General features: G+C 42.0%; 1 protein-coding gene across 2 annotated transcripts in view; it reads left to right on the top strand.

Moving 5' to 3' along the window:
* Positions 1–12,368, top strand: part of IL1RAP (interleukin 1 receptor accessory protein) — a 140,674-nt gene that overhangs the window by 93,351 nt on the left and 34,955 nt on the right. For both annotated transcript variants that reach the window (XM_074297870.1, XM_074297869.1), the window contains exons 5-6: positions 7,452–7,617; positions 10,547–10,618. In XM_074297870.1, the coding sequence (XP_074153971.1) occupies positions 7,452–7,617; positions 10,547–10,618 (238 nt within the window). The remainder of the gene's footprint in view (positions 1–7,451; positions 7,618–10,546; positions 10,619–12,368) is intronic.

Raw genomic sequence — 12,368 nt, 5'->3', positions numbered from 1 at the left:
TGCTGGGTTTGATTTAGGAAGATCTGAGTTTGAGTTCTTAAAGACTCTTAAAACTGTAACTGCCTCAATTCCTCATCTGTAAAATGAGAATAATATTACCCACTTCCCAAGGCTATTATAGAGATGATATATGTAAAGGACTTTGGGGAAAAATTAAGCACTCTATAAATAATAAAGATTATGTTAGGTATTACTAAGGTTCATTTATTATGTTACAGAGGGATTTGTGGTCCATGTCTGTGGGGGGATTGTCCACACCGATATCATGGATCCTTGAAGGATCTACACCTATAAGTCCTATAGTGTAAGAAATGACTATTTTGAGGGGTAGCTAGGTGGTGCAGTGGATAGAGCACCAACCCTGAAGTCAGGAGGACCTGAGTTCAAATCTACTTCCTGACTGTGTGACCCTGGGCAAGTCACTTAACCCCAATTGCCTCAGGGGGAAAAAAGTCTATTTTGCTCAAAATGTCTTGGTTTTGCTTCTTGTAGCTGAGCATTTGAAATACGTAGCTGTAATCATAATTTTTGCCCCTTCCCACCCTGGTCAAAGCCTTTCTATTACCATTCAAAGAGCGACTTCTTTGGGTGACTTAAATGATATTGCAAGACCATGGCCGCTGCTGCAATGCTCTCCACAATCAATTAGAATGAAACAAAAAGCCCAATGGAAATCAATTTGCAGAAGGCAGGTCATCCTGTTGCCTGGTCTGACCATTAAAAATGGTATATTACCTCAGCCCGTAACTTGTACAGTGGAATTAATCTGCCTGGAGAGTGCAGTGTTCAGAATCTCCTCCTGGAAAATGGGGACAGCTTTGCCTTTTATGACAATCAGCAAGCCATCAGGATGGCACTTTGCTGAGAAGGCACTCGACTTTGACCCCTTTTATGGGCAGTGCATATGTTCTTGGGAAATTGGGACAATTTATTACAAGGTCTGTGGGATAGATTTTCTTTCTTTTTTAAAAAAAACTCATTTCAATTTTATTCTCTCAGCCTTGTCATTGAGATTCATTCTTTCTCTCTATATTCTCTCAATCTAGACCATTTATCCTATTCTCTGAAAGCCATGATAATAGACTTGTGAAAACCTCAGAATTCTTTTTTGGGGGGGGTCCAGTCGAGGATGAGGAAATCACTAATCAGATCAGTCAAAAGGAAGCCTGATGGGAACTTCGTGTCCTCCCTCCCTAGCTCCAGCCGGGCCCTCAGGAGGGTCAGTGTACAAGAACCTTCCTAGGGGCACAGCAGCACTTAGTGCCCGGCACTGCTGCTGAAGGAGAGGCCCTAACCTTGGACTTCATCTAAACCTGAGCATCCTCATCTTGCTTCTTCTCAGTGATGAGAAGATCGCAATCATGTGAATGAGTGTTTTTTTTTTTTGTTGTTGTTTTGTTTTTTTTTATTCTACTGACATTTAAAGAAGAAAAAACCCAGAAACACATACACAGAAATAACTGCATGGAAAGAATGTGGCTATGATAAGTAGCAATTGTGGGAATTCAGGACAAAACTGTGGATGACTTAAAGTGGTACCAAGGAGAGCAAACATATATTTATATTATATATATATATATATTAGAAATATATTTATATTATATATATTTATATTAGAAATATATTTATATAAATATAAACTATATGTTATATATATTTATATAATAAATATATTTATGTAAATAGAAAATATATTTGTTATAAATATATTTATATAAATAGAAGATATATTTATGTTATAAATATATTTATATAAATAGAAAATATATTTATATTATATATATCTATATATATAATATATATTTATATATATCTATATATACATACACACATTATATATATGTATATATGTACACATACACATACATACACACACACATATATATGTTAACTATAGAGTCATTTGTAAAGACCATAGGAAATGTGATGATGGTGGTGTTGGTGATGGTAGTGGGAATGATCATGAATTTAATAGTTAGGACATCCATAGTTAGAGAGCCCTAGAGTTGGAAGGGAAGCAGCTACGTGGTACAGGGGATGGAGCAGCAGTCCCAGAGTCAGGAAGGCTCATCTTCAAATCTAGACTCTAGACACTTGTCGGGAAGTCACCTAACACGGTGTGCCCCAGTTTTCTACCTTTAAAAGTGAGCTAGAGAAGGAAATGACTAACCACTTCAGAATCTTTGCCCCAAAAACCCCAAATGGGGTCACGGAGTTAGAAATGATTAAAAGGATTGAACAGTAGGAACACAAAGATTTGGAAGGACTTGAGCAAGAATTCCTTTCACAGGATTCCAACATGTATTCATGTATTCCCCGTCCAGCCCCATCTCCTGCAGTATTTCCACTTCTGGTCAGCTCTGATTGTCAGAAAATCTATCTTTACATTAATCCTAAACATGCCCCGATCTCTCAAATGTCACCCTTTGTTCTGCCTTTTGAAGCTAACCAGAGTGAGATTCCTCTTCCTTGTGCTACCACACTGTCAGTCTTATTTTCTCCAGGCCGAATATCCCCATTTTCTGGAATGCAACCTTTAAGGGAATGATCTTCCCTCGTCCTGACTATCATCCTTTGGACACTTTACCTTCTTAAGTTTTCCCATGAGGTGCTCCCCAAAGCCAGTCCCAAATCCCCACAATGCCCTGGTCTCCTTCCTAGCTCACTACTCAGTACCCATTATGCAGACTGTTTGCTTGCATTAGCCCTTCTGACCAACATATGATGCCCTGAATTCCCACTGAGCTTATTGTCCACTAAAACCCCCAGGTGTATTTTTTTCTGCCAAGTTGATGCATGGTCCCATTTCTGCCATCTGGTATGTGTCAAGTTGTTTTGTGGAAGCCCCGTATTTATAAGCGTTTTCCTTTATCCTTATTAAATTTCACCTTATCGCCTTCAGCCCCACAGACCAGTCTTATAAGATTATCCTTCCTTTTGGCTAACAAAGGATAAATTACAAAACTGGAGAGCCACGTAAGCTGTCAATAGCTTCGTTCTCTTAGGTAGTTTGCCTGATGTTTTCAGGGAAGGCACTTTGTAGAATGTTTGTTGGGAAGTCTGTTATGTCAGAAGAAAACATATCAAAAATTAAAAGAAAAGCTAGGTAGATCAGCAGGAAGGAAAACAGGCTTGGTCTCCAGGGGCCCGTGGCCATTCTGAGCAGCATTTGGGGGATGGTTATCATGAATCACCTTTTCCTTCCTCCTTCTTAGGGGCCGGCCCTTACTGATAAGCCGTGGCCCACTTTTCAACATCTCTCCTCAGCCCCTCTTCAGAGTCTGCTGTGTCTCATTCATTTTTTTTCCTCCTTCCATATTTCTTCTTTTTCTGAATTACAAAGTGAAGTTCTGCAATGTTTTTCCCCCTTTTCTTCTACTAGACACTGTGGTATGTTGCCATGGAAACTATTGTGCCCTAGAAAAATGAGCCGAACAACTTAAATTCCACATAGAATCTGACTTGTGGGATGAGGGGATGTCACCCCTCCTAGATCACCAGCAAACAGGTCATCTGGGTCTGGGGTGCCACATCCTTGGGCAAGTTAAAGGGCTAATGTTTGAATTATCTCTTTTGAAGCACCTTTTCATGTTTTGGCTCCCTAAGGATAATGATTTGGCTCTATTTGGAGCTTCTCGGGGATTTCAAAGTCAATAAAATATCATTTGAGAATGTGGATGAACTCTGACCATCTCTGAAGTTCTAATCAACGAATTAAAAAATGAATAACTAAAAAAATCATTTACTAAGCACTTAGAATAGTCCAAGCAGTATGCTTAGTGGTAGGGATACAAATACAAAACCAAAGTTAGTCCTTGTCCATATATTCTAATAAAGACACCGTGTTGAATATTTGGGTTCCACAGTATGAGAGGTACTATCCTGCCTATCAAGGTGCCTACATTCTAACAGGGAGACTAGTACCTATAGGAGTAAAGCTAGCTAGGTTCATATTAGTGTGAATAATGGAGCTCATGAAGGGGTGGGATGTGTGAAGGGTGCCCTATTTGCACATTTGCTCCAGCCCAGTGGAAAGATGTAGTGGGGATTCAGAGAAAGCCACTGTTTTATGGGAATCCTCATTCACACTAAGTAGGACATGGCAACCCAGGGCCTCAGCAGAGCGTGGAGTTTTGAGTGGACTCTTGAGGGATGTAGCTGCGGGCTACCCTAAGGTTTCACACACTGAGCTAGAAGGGACCTGGAAGGCCATCCATTCGAATGCCCTCCTTCCACAGATAAAGAAAGCAGTTTGAGATGGGCTGATGGCTTTGCCCCAAAATCCACAGGAGGTGGTTCTGGAGACAGATTGGAGTGGACAAGCCCTGTCCACTGCCGCGTGGCTGGGAGGGGGGGAAGTTTGCAGCCCCAGTAATGCATGAAGACGTAAATCATGGAGGAATTCCATCTGGCACTAACAGAGGCAGCTCCCGCTGTGATGAAATCACCAGTGCTTGAAGAATGGTGGCACTGGAGCTTGAAATCCACCTCATTTATTCGAAGGGATAAATTGTTGTCAGGGAGACCTTTCTTAAAAGAGAACATAGGAGCAGTGGTCACTTGCCTTCTGTGAGGTGACGGCACTGATGGCCGGCGCCTGGAGCCGAGAGCAGAGAACGAACATTGACGGGCCTGGCAGGGCCAAGGCCTCGGAGCAGAGGTGCCCACACCCCCATTATGCACTCCAATCCAACCTCCCGGCTGCCAGAGACACAAAGGGCTCAGCTACCTCCTGACTTCCTTCAGCTCCAAGCACTGAGACAGGGGCTTGGGGATACAGATGCTACTGGACCTGCCCTCAGAGGGCTCACACTCTATCGGGGTCGATAACCAAGTTAAAAGGGAAGCAAGCACAGAGACTTTGGGCACAGAGGAAGTGCGGGAACCCTTGGGGTGAGCGAATGTCCAAAGGACAGGAGTTCTCTGGGGGGAGTGTGAGATGGAGAAAGAGCCTGTGGTCATAAGGGTGCGATCTGGGCAAAGAGTGCACTCTGGGGGACGTGGAGCAATCAGGAGGCCCCTGTAGTTGGTACAGAGAGGCCAGGGAGTGTGACTGGAAAACAGGCTCCATCACAAGTCTCCCCTCCAAGCAGCATTCTAGATCCTGGGACTGAAGTCAGAGGACTTGAGTTCAAGGTCACGCTCAGGATCTTGCTGGCTTTGAGCTCCCAAACTCAGTTATCTCCTTTCTGAAGTGGGGATGATAAAAGCGCTGACTGCCAGACACTGTGAGATCCAGTGAGATCCTGTTTGTAAAGCTCCCTGCACGTTACCAGTGGGCAGCCCTTCTCCCCGGTGTCTCAGCCTCCACCTTGAGATCACCCTCTGATAGCCCTTGAGCTAGGACTTCAGCCTGGATGGAGACCAAATTTCCCATTTAACAGATGAGGAAACTGAGGTCTACAGTGATCTTGGTCTTAAAAGTGTAAATGAGAAGGGCAGGATTTGGACCACATTCCAGAGCCACATTTCTTTCATCATGCTCTCCTGGCTGCTTAGATGGGACCCTCATCAGCTCTAACCCAGACTGGTTGTCTCCTTCCATTTCTCCCCCAGGGAAACCAGAGGGAAGGTCCTCAAGCACCCAGTGAATCTCGGCCTTCTCCTTCCTTACCGACTCATTAGCCCTCAACCTCTGCTACGACTCAGAAAGAACTTCAGGGGCCTCATAGCCCGGCCCCACCTTGTCTTTCCACTGTCACCAGATGTTATCTCCTTCCTGCACTCAACAATCAAACCACATTGACCTTCCCTCTGCTCCTCACACACAGAAACTCCAGCTTCTGTTTTTGTGCCTTTCACAGGTCATCCTTCAAGACTGAGGGGTGCCCTCCCCCCCACTTCCTCCTCAGAGATTCCTTCACTTCCTTTAACACTCAGCTCCTGCCCCAACTTACTCCACACAGAGGCTTTTGTGGGTCCTGCCCAACCACTAGCCCAGTCCCTTAACTGCTCCTAAGCAATCACGTTGCTTTTTGGGGGGTACATGTGGAAACACATATGGGCGTACATATGCACACACGTGTATATCTGCACATACACACACACATATATATAGACACACAAAGGGGAGAGACAGAGACAGATACACATACAGAGACAGACAGACAAAAAAATTGTTTTTCAATAGTTGTAGGCTCTTTGAGAGTAGATTTTTTTTTCATTCCTTGTATTCTATCCCTAGCATTTAGTGGCTGGTTCTTATCAGTAGCTAAAGCATCTTTGTCCATTAATGAAATTATTCTTAATGTACCTGAAAAGGTAGGTTGCAGCTGAATTGTAAAGGGCTTTAAATGTCAAACAGAGAAGTTTGTATGCGAACGAGGTAATCGGGACCCACTGGAATCTGTTGGCTGGGAGCGACATGGTCAGATTCCTGCTTTAGAAAAGTCATGATGGCGGCTATGAGAAGGATGGGATGGAACATGGAGGGACACAGGGCTGAGAGAACGACAGATGGGTTGTTGTTCACAGGGTAGAAGATAAGGGACTGAGCTAATAATGGCCATGTGAGTGGAGAAAGGAGAATGAATACGAGGGGTATTTCAATGGTTATTAATACCATCAATGACCCCAATTTAGAGATAACATTACCCTAAGCTGGTTCTCCATCATCACCTACTACTAAGAGCTAAAGATTCAGACAGGACGAGAAGCACAATGGACAAAATTCCAGGTCTAAAGTCAGGGAGACCTGAGTTCAAATCACTTCCCAGCTTGTGACTCTGGACAGATCGCTTCACCTCACTTTGCCTCAGTTTCCTCATCTGTAAAATGAGCTAAAGAAGAAAATGACAAAGCACTCTAGTTTCTTGGCCAAGAAAACCCCAAGTGGGAGTCACAGAGAGTTGGATAGAACAAAATGACTGAAAAGAAGATAGAAAATACATTGAATCAGAATACAAATCTGGATTCCAGCTCTGGAATATGACTGGAAGAATACAAGTTCCTTAAGGGACAGGGACTGGCTCCCTTTGGTTCTTGCATCTCCTGCATTTTGTTTAGTGCTTGAAACAGGCATTTGTCGATTTAGGGACCAATTAGGTAGTGAGACCCCAGACTTTCTGATTTCTTTGAGCCTTTTTTCTGTTTAGAAAATGGGAATCACTCACGCCTTTTCTCCCTTTAGGACAGAGCTATGAGAACAAATTATGAATGTCTGAGAGGGCACCTGGAGCTCTGGGTGAGAAAGATTCTCTTTAAGTTCATTGTCCCATAGAATGTCCCAGAGAGAAGGCACCTGATAGATCTCTGAGCCTCACCCCTTCCCCTTACTAGAAAGGAAACTGAGGCTGTAAAGAAGCTTCCTGGAGTCACATGACTTGTAGCTGACAGAAGGAGATGGCCCGTGTGGGTGTAGGAGTGTATATAGTGAGGGTGTGTGTGTACGTGTTGATAGATATGCTATGGCTAGGATGTTAAACATTTTTTTGTTTTTTCCTCACTTCTAGTACTGCACAAGAGTGAACAACTTTGATAAAGTGGAAGTGAATGGCACCGAGCTCATTTTTGCCTATATCCTGACAGCCAATGCCGGAAACTACACGTGTGTTGTGACCTATCCAGAGAACGGGCGCATCTTTAACCTCACCCGAACTGTGGAGGTGAGGGTGGTAGGTAAGGAGAGGCCATAACCACTAGGACCTTGAACTCCTCTTCTCCTGTATCTTTTAGGCTTGAGTTAAGACTAAGGTAAGTGAGAAGCCACATGGGAAAGCGCTGGTTAGGAAGCCTGGGGACCAGCCTGTCCGATCTTGCTCCAGATGCTTAGAAGTGGAGACGTTCCACTGGAAAAGCCTCTGACATCACCTTGATTTTCAGAGAAGGAAACTGAAGCTCCCGAGGGGTTTCCCAGGAGCATTCAGGAAGTCCAGGGTTTGAAACTTGGGGTGTCTGACTCCAAATGCAGAGCTCTTCCTCTAAGGACCCCGAATGTCTTAGAGCTTCTGCTTCTTCAGCCACATGGTGGGGATGCTGCTGTCCATAGTACCCGACTCACAGGCGTAGAGAGGATGCTGCTGGGAAACACCAAAGCCTGCACCAACAGCCATTCTTGTGATACACTGACTGCTCGTGCACCAAACACGAGTAGACTTGGTTCTCTGGGGGCCCTCTCACTTTCTCTCTGAGGATAATGAGCGTCCTACGCCTGCCTCTCTAGATGGCACTACCGGCTCCCAATAGATGCCCACAATTAATAAAACATCAATGAGTTCTATGGAAGAAGGTTCTGTCGTATCCCCCTGGACCTTGACCCTTTCCTCAATATGATTTTGGTTAAAATCTCCATTGGAGCCCCTCCATGAAAATTTTCCCAGCATCCTCTGGAACTTTGGGAAAGGGGAATGGGCACATATGTAGGGAAAGAAAGGCAGTGAGTTAGTTCTGACTTGGGCTAGGGTGAGAAGACAATCCCAAGAAAACAAGTTAGTCTGAACAAAGCAGACAGCAACTAGGGAGAGTCCAAGTCTGGCCAGAATACCCTTCGTACCCACTGGGTCCATCTGCCTTTACTTTCAACTGGCTTTTGTATCTGAATCATTTGTAGGAGAAATTGGAATCCAGCCCTTTTGGATGGCCTTTGTTTGCCTAGCAGTGGGGTGACAGGATGCAGAGTTGGCTGATTTGATTGAATCTCAAACAGACCAAGAATAAAACCTCACTTGATTCTTTGTTTACTTTGGGGTGCATGCTCTGGCCCTCAGACTTCATTGTCATAAGGAGGAAACTCTGTCAGTAAAGGTTATAACCTTATCTCTGATATATGTATGAGCACACATAGGGATGTATATATGTGTGTATGTGTAGGTACGTATGGATATTAATAGTGTCTTAATGAGTTGCTTGGACACTGACAGATTGGCTTTACTAGTTAGTGGGTGTCACAGGCAAGATTTGAACCTGCAGCTTCCTGGCTCAGAGATTAGCGCTTCCTTTATTCCCAATTTATTCATGCTCCCAAGCCAAAATTGAAATTCTGAGTGAACCCTTCCCTTTCCTTTTACCTGAACCTGTGGTTTCAATAAATTTCAAAAGTTCATCCTGCAGATGTGGGCACTACAAATGGTGACTCTGATGTTATAGGGGTAGACTTAGGCAGTAAAAATAATTATAAATATAAATTTAATGTTTGCCAAAACATTAAAATTTTGCATATATAATTTTACTTAGTCCTTATAATAGCTTTGGACTAAGAGGAACTAGCTAAGGAAACCGAGGCCGACAGAGATTAAGTGGCTTGCTCAATGTCGCACAATTAGTAAATGTCTGAATTGGTGTGATACTCAGGATTTTCAGACTCCAAGACCAGAGCTCTAAGTCCCAGATCTGTGTCTCCCCATCCCAAAGTTTCAGGGGCAGGAGAGTGGGGAGAAGAGAGAGAGAGAGAGAGAGAGAGAGAGAGAGAGAGAGAGAGAGAGAGAGAGAGAGAGAGAGAGAGAGAGAGAGAGAGAGAGGGAGGGAGAGAGGGAGGGAGGGAGGGAGGGAGGGAGGGAGGGAGGGAGGGAGGGAGGGAGGAAGGAAGGAAGAAAGGAAGAAAGAAAGAAAGAAAGAAAGAAAGAAAGAAAGAAAGAAAGAAAGAAAGAAAGAAAGAAAGAAGGAAAGAAGGAAAGAAAGGAAAGAAAGGAAAGAAAGGAAAGAAAGAAAGGAAAGAAAAAGAGAAAAACAAACACAGAGAGAAAGAGATAGTAGGAAGAGGCAGGCAGGCAAGAAGGAAGGAGGAAAAGTATGAAACATTTCTTAAATGTCCACTCTGTGTTTGACCCTTGTGCTAGGTGTTGTGGATGCAAATTGAAAAAAAAAAAAAACTGACAAGACCTACCCTCAACAAGCTTATATTCTACAGTGGAATTCAGAATTGGACAGAACTTTAGTAAACACTTTCCTGCCCTTTTATTTGTCTGAGACCCTGGGAAGGGAAGTGATTAAATAAAGATTAATCCAGCAGAATATCAATCTGTATTTTATAGAATCACTGAAAACAAACAAACCAAAAAAGAAAAAACAAAACAAAACTGATCATCCCCTTCATCTTTGTTCTGTATAATTTTCATTTCCTCCCTTGAGTCTCTTTATTTTGGAAGCCCTCCATCCACTTACTGTGAAGATGGTGAAGAAGCAGGAAGATGACCTCATCAGAAATATATCTTAAATTGTTTTGACAATGTTACGCTCAGAGAATTTGAGGCAAAATGATGATGGTCATGGTGTTAATAAAACTTATTTTCTAAACACTCAAGAATATTTAAGGTTCCTTTTTGCAACACAAGAATTTATTTTCCATTAGATATTATCATTCTAGCTCCTAGCTGTATTTAATATTTGGTAGTTGCTTTTATTTATGTTTTTTGTCACCTCCAAGTATCTGTTGCTTAATATTAATGATCATCATCACCCATCATCAAGGTCGGCTGCAATATTGATTATATATTTGCATTATTTCTAGCAGTAACAAAAAGTGAGGAAGGCTGAGTGATCCTTACATTGTACTTGGGTAATTTAGTTACAAAATCTAATTGAATATCTCGGTTTCTCTTCTCTCCTGCAGCCTCTCCACTTCATGCAACACGTCCTGAAATTTTTTCTCCCAATGACAACATAATTTATGACAAGGAACCAGGTAATGATGCCATTCTCATTTTCTTCAGGTGATGGGGAGTTCTATTCTGAAGCTTAGTAAATGTAACCAATAGAATATTTTGGATGACCGTCTGTGACATATTCTATTTGTTCTGAGCTATTTTGTCCTCATCATGATCCCTAGAGTGGACCAAGAAGATGTTTTGTTGTTTCTTTTGTTTTATTTTTTGTGCTTTAAAATTTTCAATTTTAGAACTTAAATTTGAAGACACGGGATATATTATACCTTATTTTTTTTTCAAATAACTGAGTCTAATAATGTGTATCCTTCATGATTAAAAAACCACTCCTGCAGGCAAAAAAATGACCTTAATTATAATGTACCAGGCAAAGCAACGGCTGTGATTGGCATCATGAAAACCTTGAAAACATGATTTTGAAAACTTGTGGCTCATTCTGAGACATAGAGGGGATAAGTTCAGGGCTTTGACATTTCAGAAAAGATCCAGGTTTCTTTAAAGAGTGACTTTATCAGGAACTTTGAAATACCAAGGTTTGGGGATATCTTTCTGCTGTTCTCCTTGTTCATGGTTAAAATGCCTCTTGGTAGTGGGAGGAGGGCTTCGGCATGCTCACGTGACTCTCCCCTTCCTCTTAGTGGAATTCATGAAGGAGACAGCTAAACACAACGGACATCAGGCTAATCAAATCCAATGATAAATCAGGGATTCTTATCCTGATGTCCAGAGGGGATCCACTCAATAATTAAGATTGGAAAAAAACCATAACTTTATTTTCATTAGCTTCTCCTTGGAAGTTTAGCAGTTATGCTTCATATAGATATTTATTATGTATACATGCATGTATGTATTTATCACACCTATCTATTTATATATCTTTCTATTTACATATAATATACAGGTATATATGTATACACATGTGTAGATACACACATACATGTATGTATAAATATAGGTGGGACAGTGGATAGGAATGTTGTGTCTGGAGTCGGGAAGCCTTACCCTCCTGAGTTCCTTATACACTTATTAGCTATGTGACCCTGAGCAAATCACTTAGCCCTGTTTACCTTACTTTTCTCATCTACAAAATGGACTAGAGAGAGAAATGGTAAACCTCCCAGTATCTCTGCCAAGAAAACTCCAAATGGGGTCACAAAGGCTCTCTCATGACCGAAGAAAAACAACATATGTATATTCACAAACATATATGTGCATTCACATAAAAATCTATGTGTGTGTTCAGAGAAGGGATCCATAATTTTCCCAAGATTGTGAAAGTTTCATGCTGGTGAATGAAGAAAGACAGAAAAGGAAAGAAGGGAGGGAGGGAGGAAGAGAGAGAAAAAAGAGACAGACAGAGACAGAGAGAGAGCAATGAGAGAGTCTCCTTCTATTTCCAAGTCTTGAGACATATTCCATTATTATAATAAATTTTTATTGTAACCATGATTATCATTGCACTCTCTTCTTGTTCAGTGAAGGTCAAGTAGAAATAGTCTTTGGATAAATTACAATCATGCTTTTATTATCATTATTAGTAATTTGTAGAATATTAACAAATATGAAATATGTACTATTGATCCCATGAATATAATAACTCACTTTTGCAGATGAATAAAAGTGGTGAGCATGTAAGCTTATCTTCTGCCCTCTCCCTAACAGAACTCCAGTAGCAAAGAGGGTGTTGAGGATGACATGTGTACACTTTGTCCTCTTCCTACCCAGATTTTTCATTTCTTTGGCTAGTTGTCTGTGTTTTGGAAGATTTTT

Source organism: Sminthopsis crassicaudata, chromosome 3, assembly GCF_048593235.1.
Source record: "Sminthopsis crassicaudata isolate SCR6 chromosome 3, ASM4859323v1, whole genome shotgun sequence".
Classification (NCBI taxonomy): domain Eukaryota; kingdom Metazoa; phylum Chordata; class Mammalia; order Dasyuromorphia; family Dasyuridae; genus Sminthopsis; species Sminthopsis crassicaudata.
The sequence above is the reverse complement of the archived record's forward strand: the minus strand, read 5'-3'. Positions and strand labels throughout refer to the sequence as shown.